Here is a 23,360-nt window from a genome sequence, read left to right on the forward strand (position 1 = left end):
TAGCAGATGAGGGCAAAAGGGCAAAAATAACTTGAGTATCCCTGACTCCCAGGGGGGAAAAGTGCTAGATTTACCCTGGCACAAGTACAACCTTTTTTTTCCTCTTTCAGCAGTTGTGTGTGCATCATTGAATAAAATGTTTCAGTTCGGAAGGCTGCAGAGCCATCTTTAGAGCCCTTTCTGCTGTTACTTTATCACTGATCTGAAGTTAGACGCAGGAATGGGGTGAGGCATCAGGGCCAGCCTTTGACACTACCCACAATAACTTACTTTTGGTGTTACAAAAGATGGATTTAGGAGGGCAGAGGAAGCAGACTAACAGTTAAAGTAACCGCACAGCCTCACCGGTGAGACATAGGGAAGTGATCACAGGCAAAGAAAAAAAAAAAAAAATCAAATCAATATCTGTAAGCATGGTTGGCTAAATAAAATAAATAAGTCAAACTTACCTTCCCTTACCATTTAAAGACAGGTTTAATCCATCTCGGCACACTACAGGCAACAGATGCAGCGCTCAGCAGAGGCGAGATGTTATCACAAGAAAAACGGGGAGGTGCAGCCTCATTGATGTTCTGCTTTAATACAACATGAAAGTCAAGTTTGCAGGGGAATCTGTTGCACATCTGAGCAAAACCTGAGGAGATGGAGGGGATTGTGTGCCAGGCCTTGAATAAATCCCCCATACATAGTGCAAGTCCTGAAATAAATAACAGTCTGCATGTTTTCACTTTCTTGCAACAGGCACAGGTCAGGATCAGGTGTTCTGAAGGGGGGGGCAGCTGAGTCATTTCAACAGATTTACACATTTCATACAGTAACCTCGATTACAAATAATCTTTATTCTCAGAGTTAATTATCACAAATAAACTTGACTACAGAACACACAAAACGCTTACAGGTGCTGAGAATATGGGCAGCACCTTGTATCTACTTAGATTGAATGCATTTCCCATTAGGTCTGCACTGTGTATATGTGCTTATGTTTGCAAGTGCAAGGGAGGAAAAAAAAAAAATCCAGGGACAGCAAGCGGTCTTATCAGGGATGTGCAGGTCCAGCTCAGCCATTCTGAGTGAAAATCAGAAACTGAAAAAGAGTGCTGGGTTCTGTGCTGGTCTTCAGCTTAAAGCAGCCAACACCCTCACATGAGCCCAGTACATGCAGGGACAACTGGCTGACTTTTGACAAAGTGATTTCTTTGTGTGTGGCTTATTGACCCCCACACTCTGTTCTTCCTCCCCCAAACAAAAAAGAAGGAAAGCAGTCATTATTTCGATCAATCACTAGTACATCTAGGATTCACAGGGAGGTAATAAACAAACAAACAAACAAAAAAAAACCCAAGACGATAAACACATTTGCTTTATAAGCACGTAACCTTGTCATATGTGTAGAGCTGTTTGTTGGCTGTACAGAAAACACAGCATAAATCATAAGTTTCTACTGGGCAGCCAGTTTCCTTATGTTCATGATCAACCTCTTGCTGTAGTCCTTATGGTCGACAGGCTTCACATCCATCACTGTGGCCTTGATCCTGGACTCATCCTGTCAGACAAAAATAAATAAACAATAATAATAAAAAAAATTAGAAAACTCTCATGAAAATCAGCATGTACGAGTGAGGAGTTTAGTTCAGTTGAATTTCCTGGCCACCTCCTTAATCCTGACGAAATACACAAGAATCCGACATCAATTACATCTGTCGACATACCGATACAAAAGATATCACTCGTCTAAGGGAAAAGCGTACAGGATACTGGCATCTTCCCTTCCCCCGTGACAACAGGGGTCAGCATGAGGTGGCTGGACTGGGTATCTGAATTATGCTGGCATTCAAATCAGTGCCTTACAAAAAGAGGCAGCTTTTCAAGCCACAGCCACCTCCACAGCTGTCTAGACAGGGGAAGGTCACTTCTACCAGGGCCATTATTCTCCACATTTAAACAGAGGTTATACTCATTTTGTCTCCATTAATCCTCTGCAGCTCAAGCGGGTGAAATGTAAATCATCTTCCTTCGGATCTGAGCCCACATTCCTAATGAACAGCCCACTATAAATCACTTTGCTTGTTTTTTTCTAAACAGAAGAAAAATATATATATATCATGTATATAAAATAACAGTAAACATCATATCTCAACATATAGTAGTGTGAACCAGAATAAACTGTCAGGCTTTATATAAGTGGGCAGCAGAAGGAACGGGGAACCAGATGGATGAAAGTGTCTATTAATTCGAGGAGAACACCCAACAAGGTGTTCACTGTTAAACTGCAATTTTTAATGTTATCCCATAAATAAAACCAGGAATTTACATTTTCATGCATTTAACGCGCCAGTCAAAACAAATGATTTTAGATACCGTAAGTGTAACCTCAGACCATTTAAATTGTTGTTCTAAAAAAAAAAAAAACAAATCTGTGATACACTAAATCCTTTTCTTACACATACAACATTAAAAAAAAAAAAACAGACAGCTTGCATAACTTAAAGAAAATTCTACCCCAACGTTCATGTTGACTGTGGCTGCAGCAGATGAGTGGGTGAGCAAGATGAGATGCGTGCGTGAGAGAATCTGTAAGCAGCCAACTTCACACAGCCAAAAGTAGGTGTTGATATACACTTGAGCTGCTGCGAGTGTGTATACACATGAGCACAAGAGGAACAACACACACATAAATTTGTTGCTGCTCTGACCTTTTTTCTAACAGCTTTAAACTTGCCAGGAAAACTTAGAACAAACAACAGCCAATAAACTAACCACTTCATACAAGCAAAACAACAAGACATTTCATCTCCTGTGCAGCCTTTCAAAGCCTGTAAATTGGCAAAGATGCTCACACACCAGCATCGGATGAGTCAAATCTACACTTTAAGTCCTCAACATACTTCCAACCTGTACACGGTATTTCATCTCTGCAGTGTTCCATCAGAGGCTCTCACCCAGCGCTGGGAACCACTTCACTGCTCTCTACACTCACACCCTCAGCCAGAACCCCCACACAGCACAACAGACTCGACCGTGCAATCAGCATCTTGTAAGACAGTAAGAAAGGACTTACAAATGAGAAAATATTAGTCTACAAGCTGTCTGTCGCGCCCCCACCCGTCTGCGTCATTCTTTTTTTGACAACTTAAATCAGTTACAATGTCTAGACGCAGCCTACAGGGACAAAGAGACCTTAATAACGGCACAACCGTTCGAATATTGTAGCCGCAAGCAGACATGTCTGATGGCAGGCAAATGAAATACTGAAAGAGTAAGGAGTGACAACATTTAAGATTGTCTTTTGACTGTAATAACACATTTTATAGGAATAAAGTCATTCAGACACATTTTGAGTGACGACACAATTACCTCCACACAATATCCATATTTTGAATGGTGGAATACAACTAAGACATTGATTTGTGTGGAAATAATTATTATGCATCTCGCCCACATGAACAAACTGCACATCACACTTGTTATGATGAATACACTCTAATTAAACAGTGTTTTGACTTAATAGCATCAAGTAATCTATATTGAAGTGGCATTTCTTTTGGTTCTGAATGGCAATATTTATCCATTAAAATGCTCTGTGCTCATTTATTTAAAAATGTTGAAGACAGAATAACATTAATTATGTCAGGACAACCTGGACTTTATCCTTAATAGGATGAGAGACGAGCAGAGGAGAGAGAGACCACTGACACAGGGAGACCGTTATAAAAACTGGTTGCTTGGTTTTTACAGAGTCCCAACCTCATGCTGTTATTGGTTGAAGGGGGCGACACAGTGCTGCACAAAGGCTGACACCCTGACACAGCAAGCTGTTGCGAAAACAAAGAAATACAGGCAAATTTAGACACGACCACACGCATTCAGTAGGTCATAAGTGATGACTGAGAAGTTACGTTTGTGTGAGTCTATACATTTTTATTTATTTGGGAAATTGCTGAATATTATACCTTTAGATTAACTCTGATGTCCAATAAATCTTTAAACATTCTTTTATTGTCTTCTATGTAATATAGTGCAAGTAATTAAGTTAACTCCACTAGACTGAAATTGCTTCTTTGTCTGAGCAACAGACCAAAATTCTGACCAAATAGATGAAAGCAAAAAGCAAAATTTGAATTAATTTGAATTTGTTTTATAAATAAGACAATTTATTCAAATTTTTTTGACCCACTAAATTGATGGTTCCAACTATTGTATATGTAAGTACATCTTTAGTGTTTTAATGCCGTAACGTCCTCATGTGACTGTTGCAGATTGATGACTGAATCACAAATGAGGAGTTTAACGTCCTCACCTCGACAAAGCATGAGTCTCACTATGATACAACACTGTGGCTGGGTGTCATTAACAGTTAAGGAGCAGCTTAGTCCCACATCGAGCGCATACAACGTTGTGCACCTGAAAACATGTAACGGTATGGCACAATGGCTGGCTTGTAGCATTGAGAAGCAGAAGATAAAGTGAAAGAGAGGTTTGCAGGTGTCTCTGTTGAAGGAATATGGGGTTTGGAGGCAGCGGCCAATACATGCTTGTAGCAGTGCCATCGGCAGTTCGGGTGCAGTGATGAATGTGACAGACACAGTGGCCTCTTCTGTGTGTCGAAGGCGGATGCAGCCTCTGGCTCGGCTCCAGACTTCCTGCTCAGAGTCCCAGCCCAATCAATTCTTTTATGTGCTTCCCTCAAAACAAACCTCTATCTGTGTGGCCTACAGGAAACAGTGACTGCGACTAATCTGTGTGTGCATCCTTCACAAAGACACTGAAAATGAACAGCTTTCTCAGACAAACCGAGTTTTTTTTTTTTTTTTTTTTTGAAGATGTTCTGTCAGTCAAAATGAAAGCAGGGTTGCATTGTTAATGAATGGCATACACATGGAACCTGTTAATGTGCCGAGCATTTTCAGCACACCACCCCCCTTCCCCCTTTAACAGCAGGCGTGTTTTCAACGCATGACGTGATGACAACAAACCTGTAAGCATTTTATCAGTCCCATTACCATGCCTGCTTTACTTACATTATATGTTTCTAGCTTCACCCTGCTGCGGAAGACAAAAGTGTTGAAGTTTGCTTGCTGGAAGACCTCGTCAAAGGCAGCTTCGTTCTGAAATTTTGAGACGCACACATTTAAATTTAATCATATGTCGGCTTTATGATAGTCTCAAGAAAACACAAACTGAGAAATGGATTTCGAAGCATTTATGTCTGAAAAACAAAAAAATAAAAAGTGTCTTTAGCAGAATTTTTCTCTATGCAGGAGTGCCTGTGTGGCACTGACAATGTCTGAGGTTTAGCTCTTGCCTGAGCCATTTCCTGAGGCCAGTATTATATTCAGGAAGGAGAGTCTCACCGAATCCTTGAGCTGCCCCAGGTAAGCTGCATTCTGGCCCAGGATGGCCTCTGCACTCTCCTGGAAGCAAGTCACCCACTGGTTGTCTCCATAATCTGCAATGTTGGCCTGTCGGATAACAAATAAAACAAAAGGTATGAGTAAACAGGAAGAAGGAAGTCAGTTATTTTTGCATACACAAGTATGGATAAGTGTAGTCTTGTATAAATGTTGCATAAGTGCTGATAAGAGTACTGCTCGCTCTGCTTTTAAGAAACCATTCCATCCTCTAATTAGCCTATATCCTGCTGGCAAGCCTGGCAAAACACGCAGAGTCACAGCACACTTGTGATACATACAGTGGAAACAAATTCACAGCTTATACTACAGCTTGTGAATAATAACAACATGTTGACTGTTGAGTTGTACAAAACAAAAGCTGCTTATTTCAGATGCCTGGCTGCAATTGCTCTTTTGTTGACTGAGTTTTTGTTTTCATTGTTGTTTGTTGTTGAAATAATGTTTGTTTGCCAACAAGCTGAGAGGAGGGGAAAAAAAGGCTTGCATTTGTATTTCATCCCTGCAATTTCTGTAAAATTACTAGCCCCACGATTTAACCCCACGTGTAAAAATGCACTTTAAAGGTCTCGAAATTTAACTGCAGAGAGCCAGAATGGAGCACTGCTGACCCACAGGCGGGTCAGGTCATAAGGGGAGAGAGCGGACTGAGACCTGGGACACAGGAAGATGAATAAGGACAGTAAGTGAGGAGAAGAGAAAGAGAAAGAAGGACTAGCTGAAATTTCTGCTCAGGACTAAGCAGGAAAAACAGGCATTTAAGATATGTCCATTAGCATCAGAGGTTTTAGGCAACCCGATGCTGATTCACTTACAGAAAGGATGAGGCGGTACTTAAAGTTGGGGAACTCTTTGTCGCACTTCTCACAGCGGAACATGCCATTCTGTTGGTCTACCACCTTTTTGTTGCAGTCTTGGCTGGGACATGCCTGGTAAAGGCAGTTTTCCTTGCGCAGGAACACTATGGTAGCAATGCAGGTGTAGTAGTCTGCCTAAAAGGGAATATAAACAAACAAATTTCTTACTAGTCGTCTTCTCTCGCTCACGACCTTTCTGTTTTGTGTGTTGAAACATGTTGACTGCTAAGAGCAAGGAATAAAAACAGCATGAAATTAACATTAAGATGACATTTTAAGGAGCATGTAGTCAGAACGCAACATTTGTGTAGGAGATGCACGAGTTACACTGCCAGCCAGAATCCTAATGGCTCAGACACAAATGCAAACTAGTGAGGTAGCTGGTAGCTGCTGCTGTTGTGAGGAAAAGGCAAACTTTAAAAAAGTTCCTGCATATTAACAGCCTTCAGGGAAACATTCCTAGTCTGCACAGTAAACACCCAAGTAAGCGACATGAATTTCACATCGAATAGAAATAGGATAAACACAAAATGCAGCTCTGCATGTGCTGTAATGAAGAGAAGTTAAAAAGTTTCGACAGGCTTGTAGCTGAGTCACATCACCTCTCCTCGTCTATAGAGTTTCGTCACGCACTAACCTCAGCACTGTCTGTGACCACATAGTGGAGCCTGGGCGCATTCACACTTTTGGGCTAAAGGTGCCTGTTCAGGGTCAGGCGGGAGAGCAACAGGCCTGCCACTTTGGAGCCAAAACATCCAAGTTCCATCAACCAATCATTAATACTATTCTGCAAACGCAATTACGCCAATTGTGAAGAAACGCTTAAGGCTATACACAACTGCAATTAGAGTTTCTTCAAAGGACTGGAGGTTCCAAAGCATCTACTTAAAAATATTTCAGTCATCTTCATCACAGTCAAAAACAGCTTTTCCAAAACACACTACACAGTCAAGAGATACATTGCTGAATAGTACAACACACTAGTTTTTCTCATATTTACTAAAGGAATAAGCAGAACAGTATTTACTTTCAAGTACAATGAAAATCAATGCTTTCCTCTCCAAGTTCTGACCGTTGAGTCAGCATGCAAAGAGCATTCGACTCCAATTAACTTCCAGAATAGGACAATTGATATTTCATATCACTTTGGATAAATAAAAAGACCCAAGGGCTGTGAAAAAGGACCGCAACAATAACAAGAAAAAAAAATCATGCTGTTCCAATACACGGGGCTGCTGGCTAGGCTTTTTTTAATCACAGTTTTGATTTTACCAGAAAGAAACACAGACATCAACCTCTGACTGCTTTTCCAAAAGAAGTCCAATTAATCAAGTAAATACCTCTTCAACTGGTGTGCGACTAAGCAGTGCTGCCACAGAGGGATGAGGACAGAAGAATTTGTTTCTCATCTCTGTCACAGGTCTTTACAACTGCAGTGTCAAACCAACAAGAGGAGGGTGACCATTTACTGTCAAAGAGGGCACGGGCAATGTGCAATGTGGAAACTTGAGATCGTGACACAAAGACTTTGTGACAGGGACAATTAATTGCAACAGACTTTGGTTAAGGGGGTGTGGAGAGGCCTGACCCCCATGCCCCCGAGTATAGGATGTCTCAGAGGGGCTGAGGACAGCCTCAGCTCAGCTCCTTTGTCAGTACCAGACCTCATCACATGCCATGCTGAGGAGGAGCAAGAGCCTCCAGAGCCCGGGGTCGAACATTTCCCCCCGAACGGCGGGGAGTTAATGCCAGGAGAAGCTCTTCACCTGACAGAGGTGGATAATGGCTACAGTCAGGATTTGAGGTGTGGAATTGCAGAGAAAAGAAATGGGGCTGCTTAAGCTGCATCGAAGGTCTCCAGATGATACAATCGCTGCAGTGGCTGCACTATAAGGACGCATAAGGAAGAACAATGAGCCATTTACTATCTGTGACTGGGAAATCCTGCAGAGAGAATTATTTGGGGACCAGAAGCAGCATTACTCATTCACCAAAACATTTTTCACTTAATTGACTCACAGACTACTAACCCCATTTAATCCACATTTTATCGCAGTTCTCTTTGTTTTCTAGTATTTTTCAGCCAGAACAGAAACGTGGGGCCCTATCATAATCCCTTGTGTCTATTAGTGTGTCCTAGTCTTAATTTTATATTTCCATCATACTGTGATGATTACTGATGTTCAGAGCATGTTAAATTAGACAAGTAAAAATCTCTGCTGGGGTCACATTATACGCTCTAGACAATTCACACACTGCGAGCATCATTTCCATCAACATCTTCAATATCATTAAAAACCCCATATTACTTTACTTATCTAAGGGCAGTAAATTCATTACAAAGGGCACAGAATAGAGCCTATGTAATCAATACCAAAGATAAATGCGACTTTCACCATGAACACCAACAATACAGAGGGATTAATGAGCAGCAGAAGACCAGGAACATCAGTGGGATCCAATTTTAAACACACATACCTGGTGCAGTGTTTTTATGACTCAGTGATTATAAAGATTTATCACACCGACTTTCAGCTAAAAGGTACCTTCACAAAGCAGACCTGTGAGTGACAAGGTTACACTGTAGCGAGGGCTTTACAGACATACAGCACATACCATGTACAAATGCAGTTCGACTGCGAGCGCTTTTATGTTTGTTGTTTGGGATTCAATACCAGCCTTTCAGTTTGTCCTTGAATATCTTCAAAGAATCATCCCTGAATAACAATATGTCTGCAGTTACCATATCTCAAACGTTTGCAAGAAAAGCCGAGCACGTGCGTACCTTGTCTCCGTGTCCCAGGTGCTCTGTCTTAACGTCAGACAGCGTCTTCCAGTTGGTGTTTCCTCCCCCACTGCCGCCTTTCATCTCTGTCAGAGATTGTCCTTCCATGGCGTGACCCTCCTTGTCATACCTATGTGAAACAGGATAACAGTGCCTGTTGATCTCATCCCAGTCGCAGTAAACCAAGTACACATGAAGGCATGAAAATTCAGTAATAGCATGGGATCTCTGAGCATGTGGTGACTTGGATTACACTGAAGGAGCTGTATGGAGCCATTTTATGTTGTTTTTTTATTTTCCACATTTTAAGATAAGTCCTGCTTCAGTTGTTGATGAGAATGCTGAAGTGTTATTTTGCTGTTAATCTCCTTAAATGCGACTGAAAAACCGAGGAGAATGGCAGAATTTTTATTTTTGGGTGAACTGTTCCTATAAACTCTAAGTTATTTTGATAACTTCAGATTATTTTTCTGTTATTAATAAAATTATGCTTCCAGCTTTTTACAGTTTAATGAATAAACTCAACGGGCCATCACAAAATCATTATTTTCACTCGAGAGACTCATGATGTTGGTATGCTGAGGCCTGCTTTTGGTCCTCCACTTGACTCATTTTAATACAGCCGACACAACAGACCAACGTTCACGTGGCTGTCAACAGGCTGCAGGCTGTCCATTTCACCAGTTAGCTTAATAAAATAAAATAAAATCTTGTTCCAAGCTGAGCATCCATTTGTGTTTGTCAAAGTGTTGATGGCTCAGCTGAGAGTGGGGCAAGCTGAGAGGCTTGTAAAATGAATCAACAGCAGAGGGACAGATAAGCTGGCCAGGGTCAGGGCTGTTACGGTGATATCAGAAACCCATTTTCACCCAGTGTTCCTGGTAATTCATGGAAGACAACGGGAAGAAGAAGAAAAGGAGGGAAGGCAGGGTAGAAGGAGAAGAATGATAGATGGTGGGAGGTAAAATGCAGTTGGGGTAGAAAAAAAAATAGTTTCAAATTGTCAGAGAGATCAATAGAGCTTACTAATCTGTTGGCCACAAGGCAGAGTGGTGCACAATGGGGAGGTCAGGTTGTAAATACAGCGAGAGCATGCCTTGCTCCTACAGGCATGACTAATTGAAAATATCCCCATTAACGGTTCAGACTGTGGGCCAGGGCAAGCACAGCCTGCCAATTTCCCACTTCTACTGACAAATGTGGGCAATTCTTCATGGTGGCACTGCAGTATGCACATAGTGTGCCTGCACTGCTTTGCTTTAATTGTGCCAGCATCCAGTTAGGAGCTTGCAGATATGTATGTATGTATATATATATATATATATCTGACAATCAAATAAAATGAAGATATTGTTTTCTGCTCAACAACTCTGGTAAGACAGGTGCTCTACACAGGAGGAAAAGGTAGTGACAACATAGCTTAGATGATCAAAAATGCATCACACTTTAAAAAGGTAACACTGCAGACTGGTGAGGCTTCAAGGTGGTACTGGACTGCTCTGGACAGATTCTCAACAGGGCTGTAAAATGTCCAACCAGATGCCACTGACAGTATCCAGTTGCTAAGCTGCTGTTTTTATTCTAAATAGAGCACAGAAAACAGAAATGGCACGGCAGACAGCAATCGTGACGAAGGAGACAAAAAGAGGACAAATGAGACCTTGCAGGAAATGTGCAACAGTCAACTGAGAAGCAGGCAGATTCTAGGCTCAGAGCAACACACCTTCACAGAGACTATCTGCAGGAACATCCCAGGCAGACGAGGGGAGGCTGGTAGACAAGTACGTGCATGGTTTAGACATGTCATATGTCAGTGAACGAGGACAGGACGGGAACAGACAGGTGTCAGAGGAGGACGCATGAGGAGGGTGATGGGAAAGCCTTAGTAAGCAGTGTTCCCAGCTTGGGGCTAAGACTCGAATGCCTGAGCTAAAGGGGGCAAAGGCACCACAAACACGATTACTCCATGCTGCGTGGCTCGGCGTTAGCCTCTTCATCTGACTGACACGTCAAACACTGAGTTACCAGTAAATTCGAGCAGGCCACAGAAGGTTTATTTTGATGTAAACGAGGATAAACAGGTGTTTCCTTCAATTCTCATTTTGGTGGAGTCTGCTCATAATACACAGATTACATGCCATGAAAGCATCTGTGTAAGAGAACACTGCAGAATAAAAGAGTGATAAATCTATATCTATACTTTAAATGAGATTCATAAACCCTAAGACAGTTCTGCATGCATCACTAGACTCTCAGTGTGTCACAAAAGTTGAATTTTAATGAGTTTCTCCTGTACAGAGCAGAGTATATCACGGAAAACAAGAACAAGTTGTTGTTATGCTGTAGTATTTTTTTTCTGATAAAAATAATTTAAATATTGTGGTGAGGAAAACCAATCTCCCTTCTGTTATTTTGCTGTGTTTCAAATAAACCTGACATCAGTATACCTGTATCAATAAAGATCGTAGTGGACAAGTTATTCAGACTAAGCGACACATCACACACAGATCACAACAGTCTACAACCCAAAGACATTCAGTTTACTATAATACACGATAAAGAAAAGACAAATCCTCACATTTGAGAAGGTGTAACCAGCAATTATTCGACATTTTTGCTTGAAAAAATGATTTAAACTAAATCAATTGTTTTATTCATAATAAAAATATCCGGTTCTATTCTATGTGTCAGCAAAACCCTTGAGGTCTTGTCAAAAACACATTATAAAGATAGCATAGTGCTAATTAAATGACAGCTCTGTATGCCACTGAGCAGACCCAGTAAAGCATCTGGGTGCCCTTGGTTGAAGGGGACTTTGACAGTGATGATTGCAACGAGCAAGAATGCAAATTTGGTTTAAAGCATTCAGCAAGTCATTTATTCAGCTAATAACTCGGCACCAGTAATTCAGCTAGTAATTCTTCCACTTTCTTTTCCCAATCAATCTGGCACAGTGAAACATCGGGGTAAAATAACAATCAATGAAATAATGAGTCATCGTGTTCACTAGATGACTGCGCAAAAGCTTGTTTACTTCTGGGCTGACATAATTACTGTCCTAACTGTATGCTGCGGCCGGTACATGTGGCAATACTGTAGTCATGATAAGAAAGAGAGAAAATGTCAGCTTGGACTTGAATAAATGAGTCGGTGCTGCACGTCTGACGTTGATGGCGTCAAGCTTTGAAAATAAACATGACACAGTGTAGTTCACAGGAAAGCGAGTGCCCTGCCTGACGGTGTGGGAGACAGAAGCATCATCAGCTCTAAATGTGCTGTTGCCACCTAATGGACAACTGCATCTGCGCAGTTAGACGCCTGAATGTGAAGTGAACCCCAAGATGAAAAAACATGGTGTGCATTTATTGTTTAGTTGGCAACCTGTGTAGAGTAATCTCCAAAATAAGATGAGGGCATACACTAAAAGCACACCAACAAGGCACAAAGACCTCAGATTAATCCAACATCAAGATAATTAGTGCAGAGGGCCGCATTCTTATTTGTAAGCACACTGGAAAGTGCTGAGCGGCACCACTAATACTGTGCATGAATTTGAGTCAACAGCCCACCAAGGATAGACTATTCATTTGAGGAAGTCCCAAAGGTCTGCACCAAAACACAATCAAATTAAGACGCCTCCGCATGGGTAAAACAATGATGTTTCAGCAGGCTTGGCTGTACACTAAAGGAATATCTTTGTTTGGCTGAGAAAAGAAAAAGCTTCTTCTGTGCAAGATTTAAAAAAAACATAAACATCGAAAGATTCATTCAGAGTTTAATTGATTTGCTTCCGTTTTCCATAATTCACATTTTGGCTTACAGAACAATCATTAAGGGACGCACTTAGTGGACAGTAACAATCCTGAGACCCAAGCTTATCGCCAGCACAACAAAACGCATATTATGCACTCAACAGCTGTCAGTCCTCCAGTGAAAACCTACACTAACAACTTACTTCTCACCACTAGATATCATCTCGGTAAGGCAGCCTTAAAATACAGATAAATAACTAGAGAGACTATTCTCTCCATCCTCTTCACAGCATGAGGCTGGCTGAGCGACAGCTCTCAGACTTGATGCATAATGATCTCATCTTCACCAGGCTTTTCTCACTTGAAGTGACTTGGCTCGAGAGTAATGAGTCAGGTCTGGCCTGCTTCCATCTGTGACTTTTAAACTGTTCATTAGCAGATGCCAGCAAACCTGCAGGAAGTCACCGTCCAAAGAGGACCCACAGGGGTCAACCCCTCTTTCTGCACAGAATAAACCTGCATGAGGATTTAAGGATCGTTATCTCTGACTGTCCAAGTGAGGAGTGACTGAGGAAACCTGTTATTAAACACAAGAGTGCGCAGGAAATGTAAAATGCCTATGCAACCCAGTGGGGATGTGGAAATGCGATTCAGGACTTAATGGTGCTCAGGTAAAAGAAAGCAGACCCAGGAGTGGTCCTGATAATGGAGTACTTTCTATCACAATGTGAATATAAAATAATCCCATTAGAAAAAAGAAAAAAGAAAAAACTTAAACAGCAGTTCACAGCAGTTGGCATTTTGCGAAATGAAATAAAATAAAAATATATTCATACAAGCCTGAGGCTGGAGCTAAAACCATCAAGAAATTACCATGAGCCAAGACTTCTGATTAAAGAGGCATATTTGAGCAAATTTTGTGATTTGCCTCTTTCTCACCTGCAAAGTAGAGTCACAATTCACTGCTCTGATTATGCAAATCGGGTCCTCGAATCATGAATAAATACTCACAGCTACATTTGTCAAGACGGAGCAAGAGACTGGACTTGTCATAAAATTAATGTGTTCATTGTCTTTTATTCCTCTGTGCAGAGCGGACACTGTTATTGGAGGTAAACAAATGAAAGGCTTTGGATGGTATTGATTGGATCTCCACCCTCAAATAGAGACATCTGCTTTCATGTCAGGGAGGAGGGGCACACCCAGCCTGTTTAAGTAGGGTCTATAAGGAGGACAGATCAATCAGTGTGCCCCAGTGCTGGGGTGAGGTTAAGTATCACCCCCACTTCTATCCACGTGACGACTTTGCCTTCTATCATGTGCCAACCTGTAGCACGTCAACCAGCCTTCCATGTAAACCTTGAGGTGATGACTTTATCCAAATCCCTCTAAAAAAAATGCCTTTCATCCTAACCTCTGGATACATACATGAAGTGCATGCTTATTTTTGGATATGCTGTACATCAGGGAGAGGAAATAATTGAGAAAATAAAGGAATCGAGGAACTGAGCCCTGAGAAAAGATGAAAGCTTGAGTCTTAAATGTTTCTCTATTCTTCGGCAACAAAAGCCAACAGAAAATCCTCAAAGAAAAGAGTTGCACATCTTCATATAACTCTAAATTTGCCTCCACTGCGTCTGATAAATCCTACATGTACACAGTTAACTAAGAAAAAATATCTTAGCTAATTTACACACAATCCTTTGCGTCCAAGAGAAAGTGAACATGAAAGTGTGCGTACGTACAACCACACCACACACACCAAGAGGAAAGAACGCTACCATCAAAATAATGTTAGAAATTAGCCTGGATTTCATTTCATCTGGAAAGGGATTAGAGAAGTTAAGAAAAAAAACATTTCCACAGATTAAGTATGATTTCCATTTATATGTAATGCTTCATTGAGGCCCCCCTCCCCCCGGCTCCACATTGTGGCTAATGGGGGAAAACTAATCTTGATAATGAGAATCAGAGCATGCACTCGGGAAATGGAAACTCGCCATTTAGATCTTTTCAGTTCTTCAATTTTAACAGTAATATTTGCATCCCTGAGCTTACCTTCCAGATAAAAAAAAGAATACCAGAATAAGATAATGAGATAATAACAGAAAGCCTTCTGGCATTAAGAGGAAAAACATTTTTCATACCTGCGATGTAAGCACTTTGCCATGGATTTAAAACTGCTAGAACATACAAACAATTTTCTATATTTTTGAACCTCGGGTTCACTTACCAGCCTCTGAGCTTATACGCCTCAGGAATGTCTGGGTTGATCAACAGGGTGCTGCTGAAGGATGCAGAGAGGGATCGGCCTCCAAAGTCTGAAAGCTTCGCCCCCTTGATAGCTATGATGGGCTGTCCAGCACCATCGAACTTTTCTGCCTACACAAAACAAGAGACACGGACAGACAATAGTTAAAACATTGTTATTTGTGCTTTGACATCAGCATGTTAAAATACTCACAATGACCAAGCTGTCACACTAATGATGAGCAGGTATAATCCCTACCACGTTCACTATCTCAGTTCAGGATGCTAATGGTGAACCATGAATGTCCAGACCAAAATTTCCAACCAATAGATGGAGAAATATTCCACTGAAAAACACATTTGTGTCCACCTCATGGGGGCATTAATAAAAATCAAAGCACTGCTTAGGATTTATCATCTGGAGACCATGAATGTCTGAACAAAATCAATTTTTATCCATCCAATGTAATACAGTCTGACCCACTGCCTGAGTGAAAGACGTACCAATGACATCCCCACAACCACGCTGCTATGAACTGCGAACACATTTCTGTTGAATTCAGCTCAGCTTCAGTGACTACCGTAAAAATATTTTACTTGTTTTTTTTTTTTTAGTTGTGTAGTTTTTCAGTGCTCTTTAGTAAAATAACCTGAGGACACCAACTGAGAGAAAAAAAACAATAACAGAGTGGAGAGGGCCAAGAGTAAAGTCCACAGAGAAGGAGGAAAACCCAGCAGTTGCTTTCTGCATTGCCATTGTTCTTTATAAACTATACATCTTGTGTACCTCAGTAAGTCCCTCAGGAAAAGGGGTATCTGTCGAACAAACAAACAGCAAAACACTGCACTGCTTGTCAGGAGAAAAGAAATGGCGGCGAACTCAGCACAGTCCCTCTGAGCCACAGGTAAAAATCAACTGCAGGAGAGCAGTTACTTCATCACCCCGTGGCAGGGAACTCAGTCAACGATTTCAAGCACACCTGCCTCCTTTAAACACTGTGCACACCGCAAATGTGTTGAACAACTCTTCTAATTAAAAGGTCGGTCTCGCAAAAAAAACAAACAAACAAACAAACAAAAAAAACCCCAAGAACTAAAAAGCTTCACAAAATGGCACATGTTGCAGGTGATGATGTCATTGTGTTCACCTCCTGGATGTGTGACTGAACTTTAGCTTCAGTCTTTCGTTGCACATGTAGTAAATGGTCACCAGATGATGCTTAACATAAGAAAAGACAAGCGTACTGAGAAGACAGCTTACCCATTACAAAAGGCATGTCTATGCATTATAAGGCTGGTATTCATTTTCATCACCCATTTAAAAAAAAAAATCTCTCAGCTCGATCCCATTACACTTTTTATTCCCCATCTAATGTCTGTACTCACTTCCTCTCCCCAAAGCGTCACAGTCACCACCTTCCCAGACATGTCCATCAGGCTGAGTGTCCTCTTGGACACTTCTCTGTTGGACTTTGTAGTGAGGCGCGTCATTTCGTCCACACCCTTACATATTCCAATCACATCTGTAACAGAAAACATGAGTTGGTGTTAAACAATTGCAGCGACTGATTTACAATTTGCAGCCAAGTCTGAATCACATACTGCACATGACATTCTTGAGACCATGACCACATGTGGTTTCATTTTCCAGACTGACAGGACTGTTCCCACATATACATATCATTAAATATTGATTGCAATATTAACGCCTATAGGTCACTCTAGGTCCCAGAGCTTCCAGTACAAATTAGGTCTTGAGAAATAAGTGATTCATTCATTTCAAGTCAGGTGTGAGGTCACTGGCCCATGTACCAGGAACTTCCATCCATAATGAAGGAGAGAATCCGTGAAACAGGCTTTAATTGTTCCCACCAATGCACTTCAAGCATACTTGTTGACTAATGCGGTCAAGGATAACAGATGCAGCGCCAATTATCTGTAAGAGTGGCATTACTAACATAACTCATAATCTACAGTATAAAGCCCCAGCGCCACTGACTAAAGGGATTTTAAATGTGTTTAACCATGATGAACGAAACTTTGATGCCGACTGCTATGTGGGAGGGAAATTACTCAAACAGCAGTACAAGCCTCAGTCTTCATTAAAAAAAAATACAAGCAGACTCCTTATTATTACTTCATTTTACCTGTGACAGCAGGTTCTCATTTTCTCATCAGCTCTGCCATAGGGCCCAAAGTCAATCCACGCTACAGGCTATTACTGTCATCAGTATTATTAATGCCACGTTTATCTCTCTGCTCATATACTGTAATTACCACAACCTCCCAGCATATCCGGCTCCACTCTTTTGCTTGAAACGCTATCATCTGCTTGTGGTTCCTTATTATTGGTTGGTTGGGAACATATCAGTGGGAGCTGGGCTCTGAACATTGGTTAGTTGATGAGCTTTGGCTTCAGAGAGTCCCATCCGTCTGTCCACCCCCCCCCCTCCCATAAAAACATGCACTTAGAGACCAAGAATAATAGAAGGACATAAAGATAAACAACCTGTACTTTGGTGCTTGGAACATTTGCCAATGGTGCTCACCAACACACTCTGCCTTTTTGTTTCAGGTGGGGTAGGTTAGAAGGAAATTTAAAAAGAATTAAATATATATATATATCTATATATACTTTGAGCCAGCTACAAAGAAAACAAGCTGAACAGAAATGAACAAATTAAATGGTTTTATTCCTCTACTATATATTTTAACCCATTAGGACCGTAGGCTACATTCCTTTAACATCTTGCATTAAATATTTAATTTAGGCAAGGCTGAACTTTGAGGGGTTTAAAGCTGACTAATTCAACGTGAGTGAGCAATATCTAAACTGCGGGGAGACTAGTTTTCAGCATCAGGTTTGAGGAAACGGACACAATTTTTCCTAATTAAGTTTCAGGGCTGTCTATAGGGCTTTCTGTCTTGATGTGACACCATTTTGTTTACGTATCGTGGGCTGCAGAAGAAACGATTACACTTGTCTGGTTTTAACGACACAGGTTGGGTTCAGAAAAGCCTCTGCGCATTACACCTGCTGCTTACCAACAATGGCATCTTTGTCTCTGCTTTCCAGGTCACTGATAGAGACAAAGTCACACTGCACCATGGGAACATCAGAGCTGTCCTCACAGGGAATGACAGTGGACTCTCCATTGAGTGTCATCTCATAGTCATTCTTCACTGATGTGTACTGCTTGTTGGCGATCTTCAGGGAGCACTTGGAAACATAGTAGACCTGGCCCGCACAGATGGATGAACCACATGTTAATCAGAGATCTGGGGAGCATTTCACCTGACTGAATGGTGCAAACAAGATACGACTTCAGACAGTCGGGGGAATCAACAAAGCCTGGCACATGATCATAAGCAGCTTATTGTAGGGGTACAGTGTAGCCAGATGACTCATTCGTAGTCTCCATGGTTTTAACTCACAAAGTACTGGCAGCCACAGCTTGAACAGTCTGCGGCCAAATCCGCCTTTAACAGGACAGCAAAAGACAGTTTTGGCAGATAATCAGGACATACTGAATCATCATCTGGAGGAACGTCTCACCTTGCCAACTTCAATAAGGCTGAAGAACTTGTCCACCTCTTGGTTGAAACCAGTCACTCGAATCTCTCCCTGTAATAACACAAAAAATATAGTTCATATATTAAAGTAGGTCAGGAACGGTACAGGATTTCTATCCCATGACATCTTGTGGTTTATTTACATAAAATAAAAATAAACAGCAGAGCACTCACACTCTCATCCACAATCTCCATGGAGAAGAGTTTGCCGTCACCACGAGAGTTGCTCCATGTGCGGATGCTGCTCTTGTTGGTTACACGAGCGCGGATGGTCCACCTACCGGACAGTGGAAAGTCTGAAGTTATTCAGGCCAGTGTTCATTTGAGAGAACCTTATGGAGCATACATAGGTGAATATCTGCTCATCAGTCCATTCACTATCACATCCTTTTAATAATCTGCCCTCTAGTGGCCCTTTGGATGAACGGCAGAGTATTAAGACAACACTGAACATGCCTCTCCTCTTTACTTGCCTCCTCTACAACAGGTTTTTCAGGGACCTTTGGATTGCTCACAGGAGAGAAAAACAGCGTAGCTAATGACACTCAGTCAGCAGTGGGAGCCCTGCTCTGGCTCTCTTCAGCAGAATGTGGTCGTTAGCAATGTTATCAGTAACACCTGTGTTTGGCAAATCCACATTTTCTCTGTGAGGAGGGCCTACACTGTTCAGCTGTGGAAGCAAAGAGGAATTATTTGTTTGTGCTTCTAGGTGGAACTGAAACAGAGGAAAGGTCACAGTATTTTGTCTTACTTCTCCAAATGCAAGACAGCCAGTATCACACACACCACCTGTGTCTGAAGAATGTTTCCTGATGACACCACATATATCAGAATGATGGACAACAAGCTAGGACCGGTCAGGGACCGACACGTAGTTTTTCAGTGACAGACCAGATAGATGATAGATTTTTTTTTTTTTCACTGCTCCTTCCGATGGACAATTTAAAACACCAAAACTAACGCTTTAAAATGACTAGAGTTAATTCTGCACATCTCAATAATATATAGACAAAAGTATTAGGACATGTGACCATTACACCAACCAGGACTTTAATGACATCGCATCCTAAATTCATAGACACATTTGCATCTATAACACCTTCCACTCTTCTGGGAAGGACTTCCCCAAGATCCTGGAGTGTTTATGTGGGAATTTTTGCCCATTTATGCAGTAGAGCATTTGTGAGATCAGACACTGCTGTTGGACCAAAAGGTCTGGCTCACAATCTCCATTCCAGTTCATCCCAAAGATGTTGGATGGGGTTGAGGTCAGGGTTTTGTGTGGACCAGTCAAGTTCTTCCATGCAACACTTCATATGATTTTGCTGTTGCTTAGTGCATTTTTGTTGACGTTTTTCTTATACGAAAACATGCAGTGATATGTTGTCACTGTAGAACTGTGTGATATTTTGCCATGGCAGTTCCCACTGACTGGGAAACATACTCACTTGGACTGGTAGGGATTCAGGCTGGCGATGGGCACAACTTTGGAGCTTCCCCCTGGAGTACTGGGCATAGCAGATGGGGCCTTTTTCCCAAAGTCTTTACTGAAACCTCTGTTCACTGTTGGAGGAATGAGGAGAGAAATAAATGATCCATGAAGAGCAGTGATGGAAAGAAGTCAAGAGAGAAGCACATGTATTATTCATCAGAGACGAATTACAAAAATCCAATTTCTTTGGATTGCGACTGCTTGATCACTGTAATTATCTCACTTCATGAGGGAAGTTTCATCAAAGAAAAAACCTTGCGACTTAAAGCAAATTTACTACTGCTCACTCTCGAGTCGAGCAAGAGGAAAGACTCAAGCAGCAAACAAAAATCTTGTCAAAGCGAGTTGTTGGAGATGTGTGATCCAGCATTTTGGCGAGAAGGATGATTCACATTTCACAGAATCAGGGCAGAGTGTGAAATGCTATAACAAACTGGAGCTGCTCTTCCCCAGGAGAGTGGGGCTGTCTGACTTTGAGATTTTCCGTTTGAACAAGCGCTGCACATTTGATTTGTGTGCGTCTCACGCGGAGGATTAGAGTTCAAAGTGTCCACTTAAGTCCTCCCACTTTGCCAACCACTGCACTTCTGGTAATTAAGCCCCCAGATCAAGCAGCACATACAGAGAAATGAACAATGACTGTGCTGATGAGGAGGGTGCTCGCCACAACCTCGATTCCCACGAGGCAGATTATAGGACTGAATACCTGCTATGACACACACTGGAAGACAGCAAAACCCTTCTGACAGCTGGACTGCACATCTCTCCTGGTCCACAAGATATTTGCTATATTGTGATCCATCGCTCATCTTTGACATGAACAACTGCCAGTGTTTCAAAAATCTGTTTGTTCATGGAGGTTAATATACCCTCTCCAGGTAGGCTGTGTTGTTGTTGTGCATTTGTTTGCTTTCTTATTCTACACATCCAAGAAAAAAAAAAACAAATATATATATATATATAAATGCAATGATTGACATGCACAGGCAGAGACAGCTGTCCATCAGCACAGGCTCACACTTGTTAAAGAACAAGCATTCACATTTAAAAAAAGTGTCAATAACACTGAGAAAAAAAAAAACTTCAGAAAGCTAAAAATGTTTCTCTACAGGGCTGTCAAAATTACTTGCATCCTGTAAATCTGTGGGTTGCCCAAATTCTAAAGAGCAGTAGAGGAATGCTGCCATCTGGTGGTTATTTGTCAACTATTTGTGCACAGTTTTTGTGCTATTCTGAACATGTTATTCACCTAGATTTTCATCCATGGTCAAGAATTAAAAACTTTCACTCACCTTCATTTCGGTTTTGTGGCTGTAGTGGTGGGCGGACTTCAGGGTTTGGCACCGACTGTGGCCCTTTGCTCTGACCTGCAAGGAAGATTTGACATGACTCTCAGCCTACAGCGACGGTACAACCCATCATGTATGACTGATGCACTGTGTAAATAAATGCACATGTATATTTATTGAGCACTGCTTCAGAAAAAAAAAAGAATTATTCAGAAATCAGCAAATACTCTGAAATGTGTCATCAGTCCTTACCTTCAGTGTAAGGAATAGGGTCACCTATTCTTCCAGGTACATCTTCAGCAGGCTTGATGACATCAATTTCCAAAATGATTACAACCCGTCTGAAATGAGACGTCACCATAAATCACAGAAAACATCCCCGTATGCGTTTAGTTTCGGAAGAGAATTACCAAATATGCTTACAATTATATAGTCAGTGGGCAAATCTGTCCATCAAGATATAAAAAGCAGTAAAAAAAATTGCATACCGTCCATCCTTCAGTATATTAGTCACGTGCCTCTTGAGTACGCAGATGCAGTTTGGTGCCAGTTTGTTCTCTTCAGCCATGTGGTTCAGCTGAGTCGAGAGCATGAAGGCTGCAAAGTCGCACAAAAGCAAGAGAGGAAAATCAGACAGGGGCAGTCAACATTCATTAGAAAATTAAATCAATATATCAAACTTTTCTGTATTTATGAGGTCTAAGGGTTTTGAAAAACCAGGTACTTACAGGACAGAGTGTGTCGTCCATCACTCATCATCACCCGAAAGCGAGCTGGGCCATTTCCTCCCTCAATTCTGCGAATGTTCTGAAAAGATATATGAGTGAAAATGCTCAGTATATGAAAAAAAATAAATAAATAAATAAAATGTGTCTCCTCTAATATTATGTTTGTCCAGTCAGGTTATTCTGAATCCTTTGACAGCATTCATTCCATTTAGTTTTGTTGTATGGTGCATTCATTTGTTTGGTAAATAAAATACTCACAGCTGCCACCTACCAAATGTAGCAGCAGCAGTATTTTGAATTATGATTTGTGTGTCATGATTGTTACCACATACCGGGAAAAGTGAAGTCAGTGGGTCAGCAGTAGCATTAAGAAAACACTGTGATATATAGATATATATATTGTTGTTACTCACCGCCAACTGAAGCACTGCGTCATTGCCACCGGTGCCATTTGATAGAGCCTGTAAGCACCAAAGTTAGCTTAAGCCACTCGATGTCAGATTTGATATGTGACACATTGTTTCACTGAAAAATTTCCGAGTTACATACACATAATGATAACTTGGAGCCCAATTTCGACCGCGTCTGACAATAGAATCCACAAGCTAACCATGCCAACTTAAATTGATACAAACGTTAACAATACTGCTAATATGTCATTAAGCTAGCGTTGCCGAACGTCTGTGTTTTCGTTTTGTTCCTTTACAGAAAGCGGTTATGCAAATAAATAAGTGCTGGTCACTCCATCTGAACAAAGACTGCGCATCAAACTGAACCACATCGCGTTAAACTTTGGCAGTTTTGTATTGAATAACATGTTTCAGTAAGTATACTTAAGCCTTACCTCTATCGCACCCTCTGTGAGCTTCGTCATGTCTGTGAGGAGCTAACTTAGAGACAAAAAGACAACTTCACTGAAATAAGAACTGCTTCACTGATGTGCTCCTGCCTTTGACAGTACTCAATGAATTGTGTCGTTGGCGCCAACAACTTGGACAAACGCGCGAAGCGTCGTACGGGTTGCTCTAGTTTCCGTTTCCGCTCACAGATCTGACTTCAGTGTGCAGTCAGACAGCACCGTGAATGTGTCGGCTTAGTAACAGCTACAAAACTGACCGGAGACCAGTCTCATGAATGTCAGCGCCAACCATAACGTGACGTCAGGTTCTTAAAACGTTGCGTTCAAAGCCAAAAGAAAATGGGAGATTTTATACTTCACTATCACT

General features: G+C 41.4%; 1 protein-coding gene across 1 annotated transcript; it reads right to left on the minus strand.

Moving 5' to 3' along the window:
* Positions 1 to 820: 820 nt before the first annotated feature.
* rpa1 (replication protein A1) lies at positions 821 to 23,220 on the minus strand. The gene is made up of 17 exons (XM_046389461.1): positions 22,979 to 23,220; positions 22,548 to 22,595; positions 22,135 to 22,213; positions 21,895 to 22,003; positions 21,659 to 21,747; positions 21,410 to 21,484; positions 20,074 to 20,188; positions 18,800 to 18,902; positions 18,609 to 18,677; positions 18,098 to 18,290; positions 16,439 to 16,575; positions 15,036 to 15,184; positions 9,051 to 9,180; positions 6,224 to 6,400; positions 5,352 to 5,459; positions 5,019 to 5,105; positions 821 to 1,543 (listed from the first exon to the last, which is right to left on the minus strand). The coding sequence occupies exons 1-17, from the start codon at positions 23,006 to 23,008 to the stop codon at positions 1,439 to 1,441; spliced, it is 1,803 nt and encodes a 600-aa protein (XP_046245417.1). The 5' UTR covers positions 23,009 to 23,220; the 3' UTR covers positions 821 to 1,438.
* Positions 23,221 to 23,360: the final 140 nt, after the last annotated feature.

This window comes from Scatophagus argus, chromosome 5 (assembly GCF_020382885.2).
Source record: "Scatophagus argus isolate fScaArg1 chromosome 5, fScaArg1.pri, whole genome shotgun sequence".
Taxonomy (NCBI): Eukaryota; Metazoa; Chordata; class Actinopteri; family Scatophagidae; genus Scatophagus; species Scatophagus argus.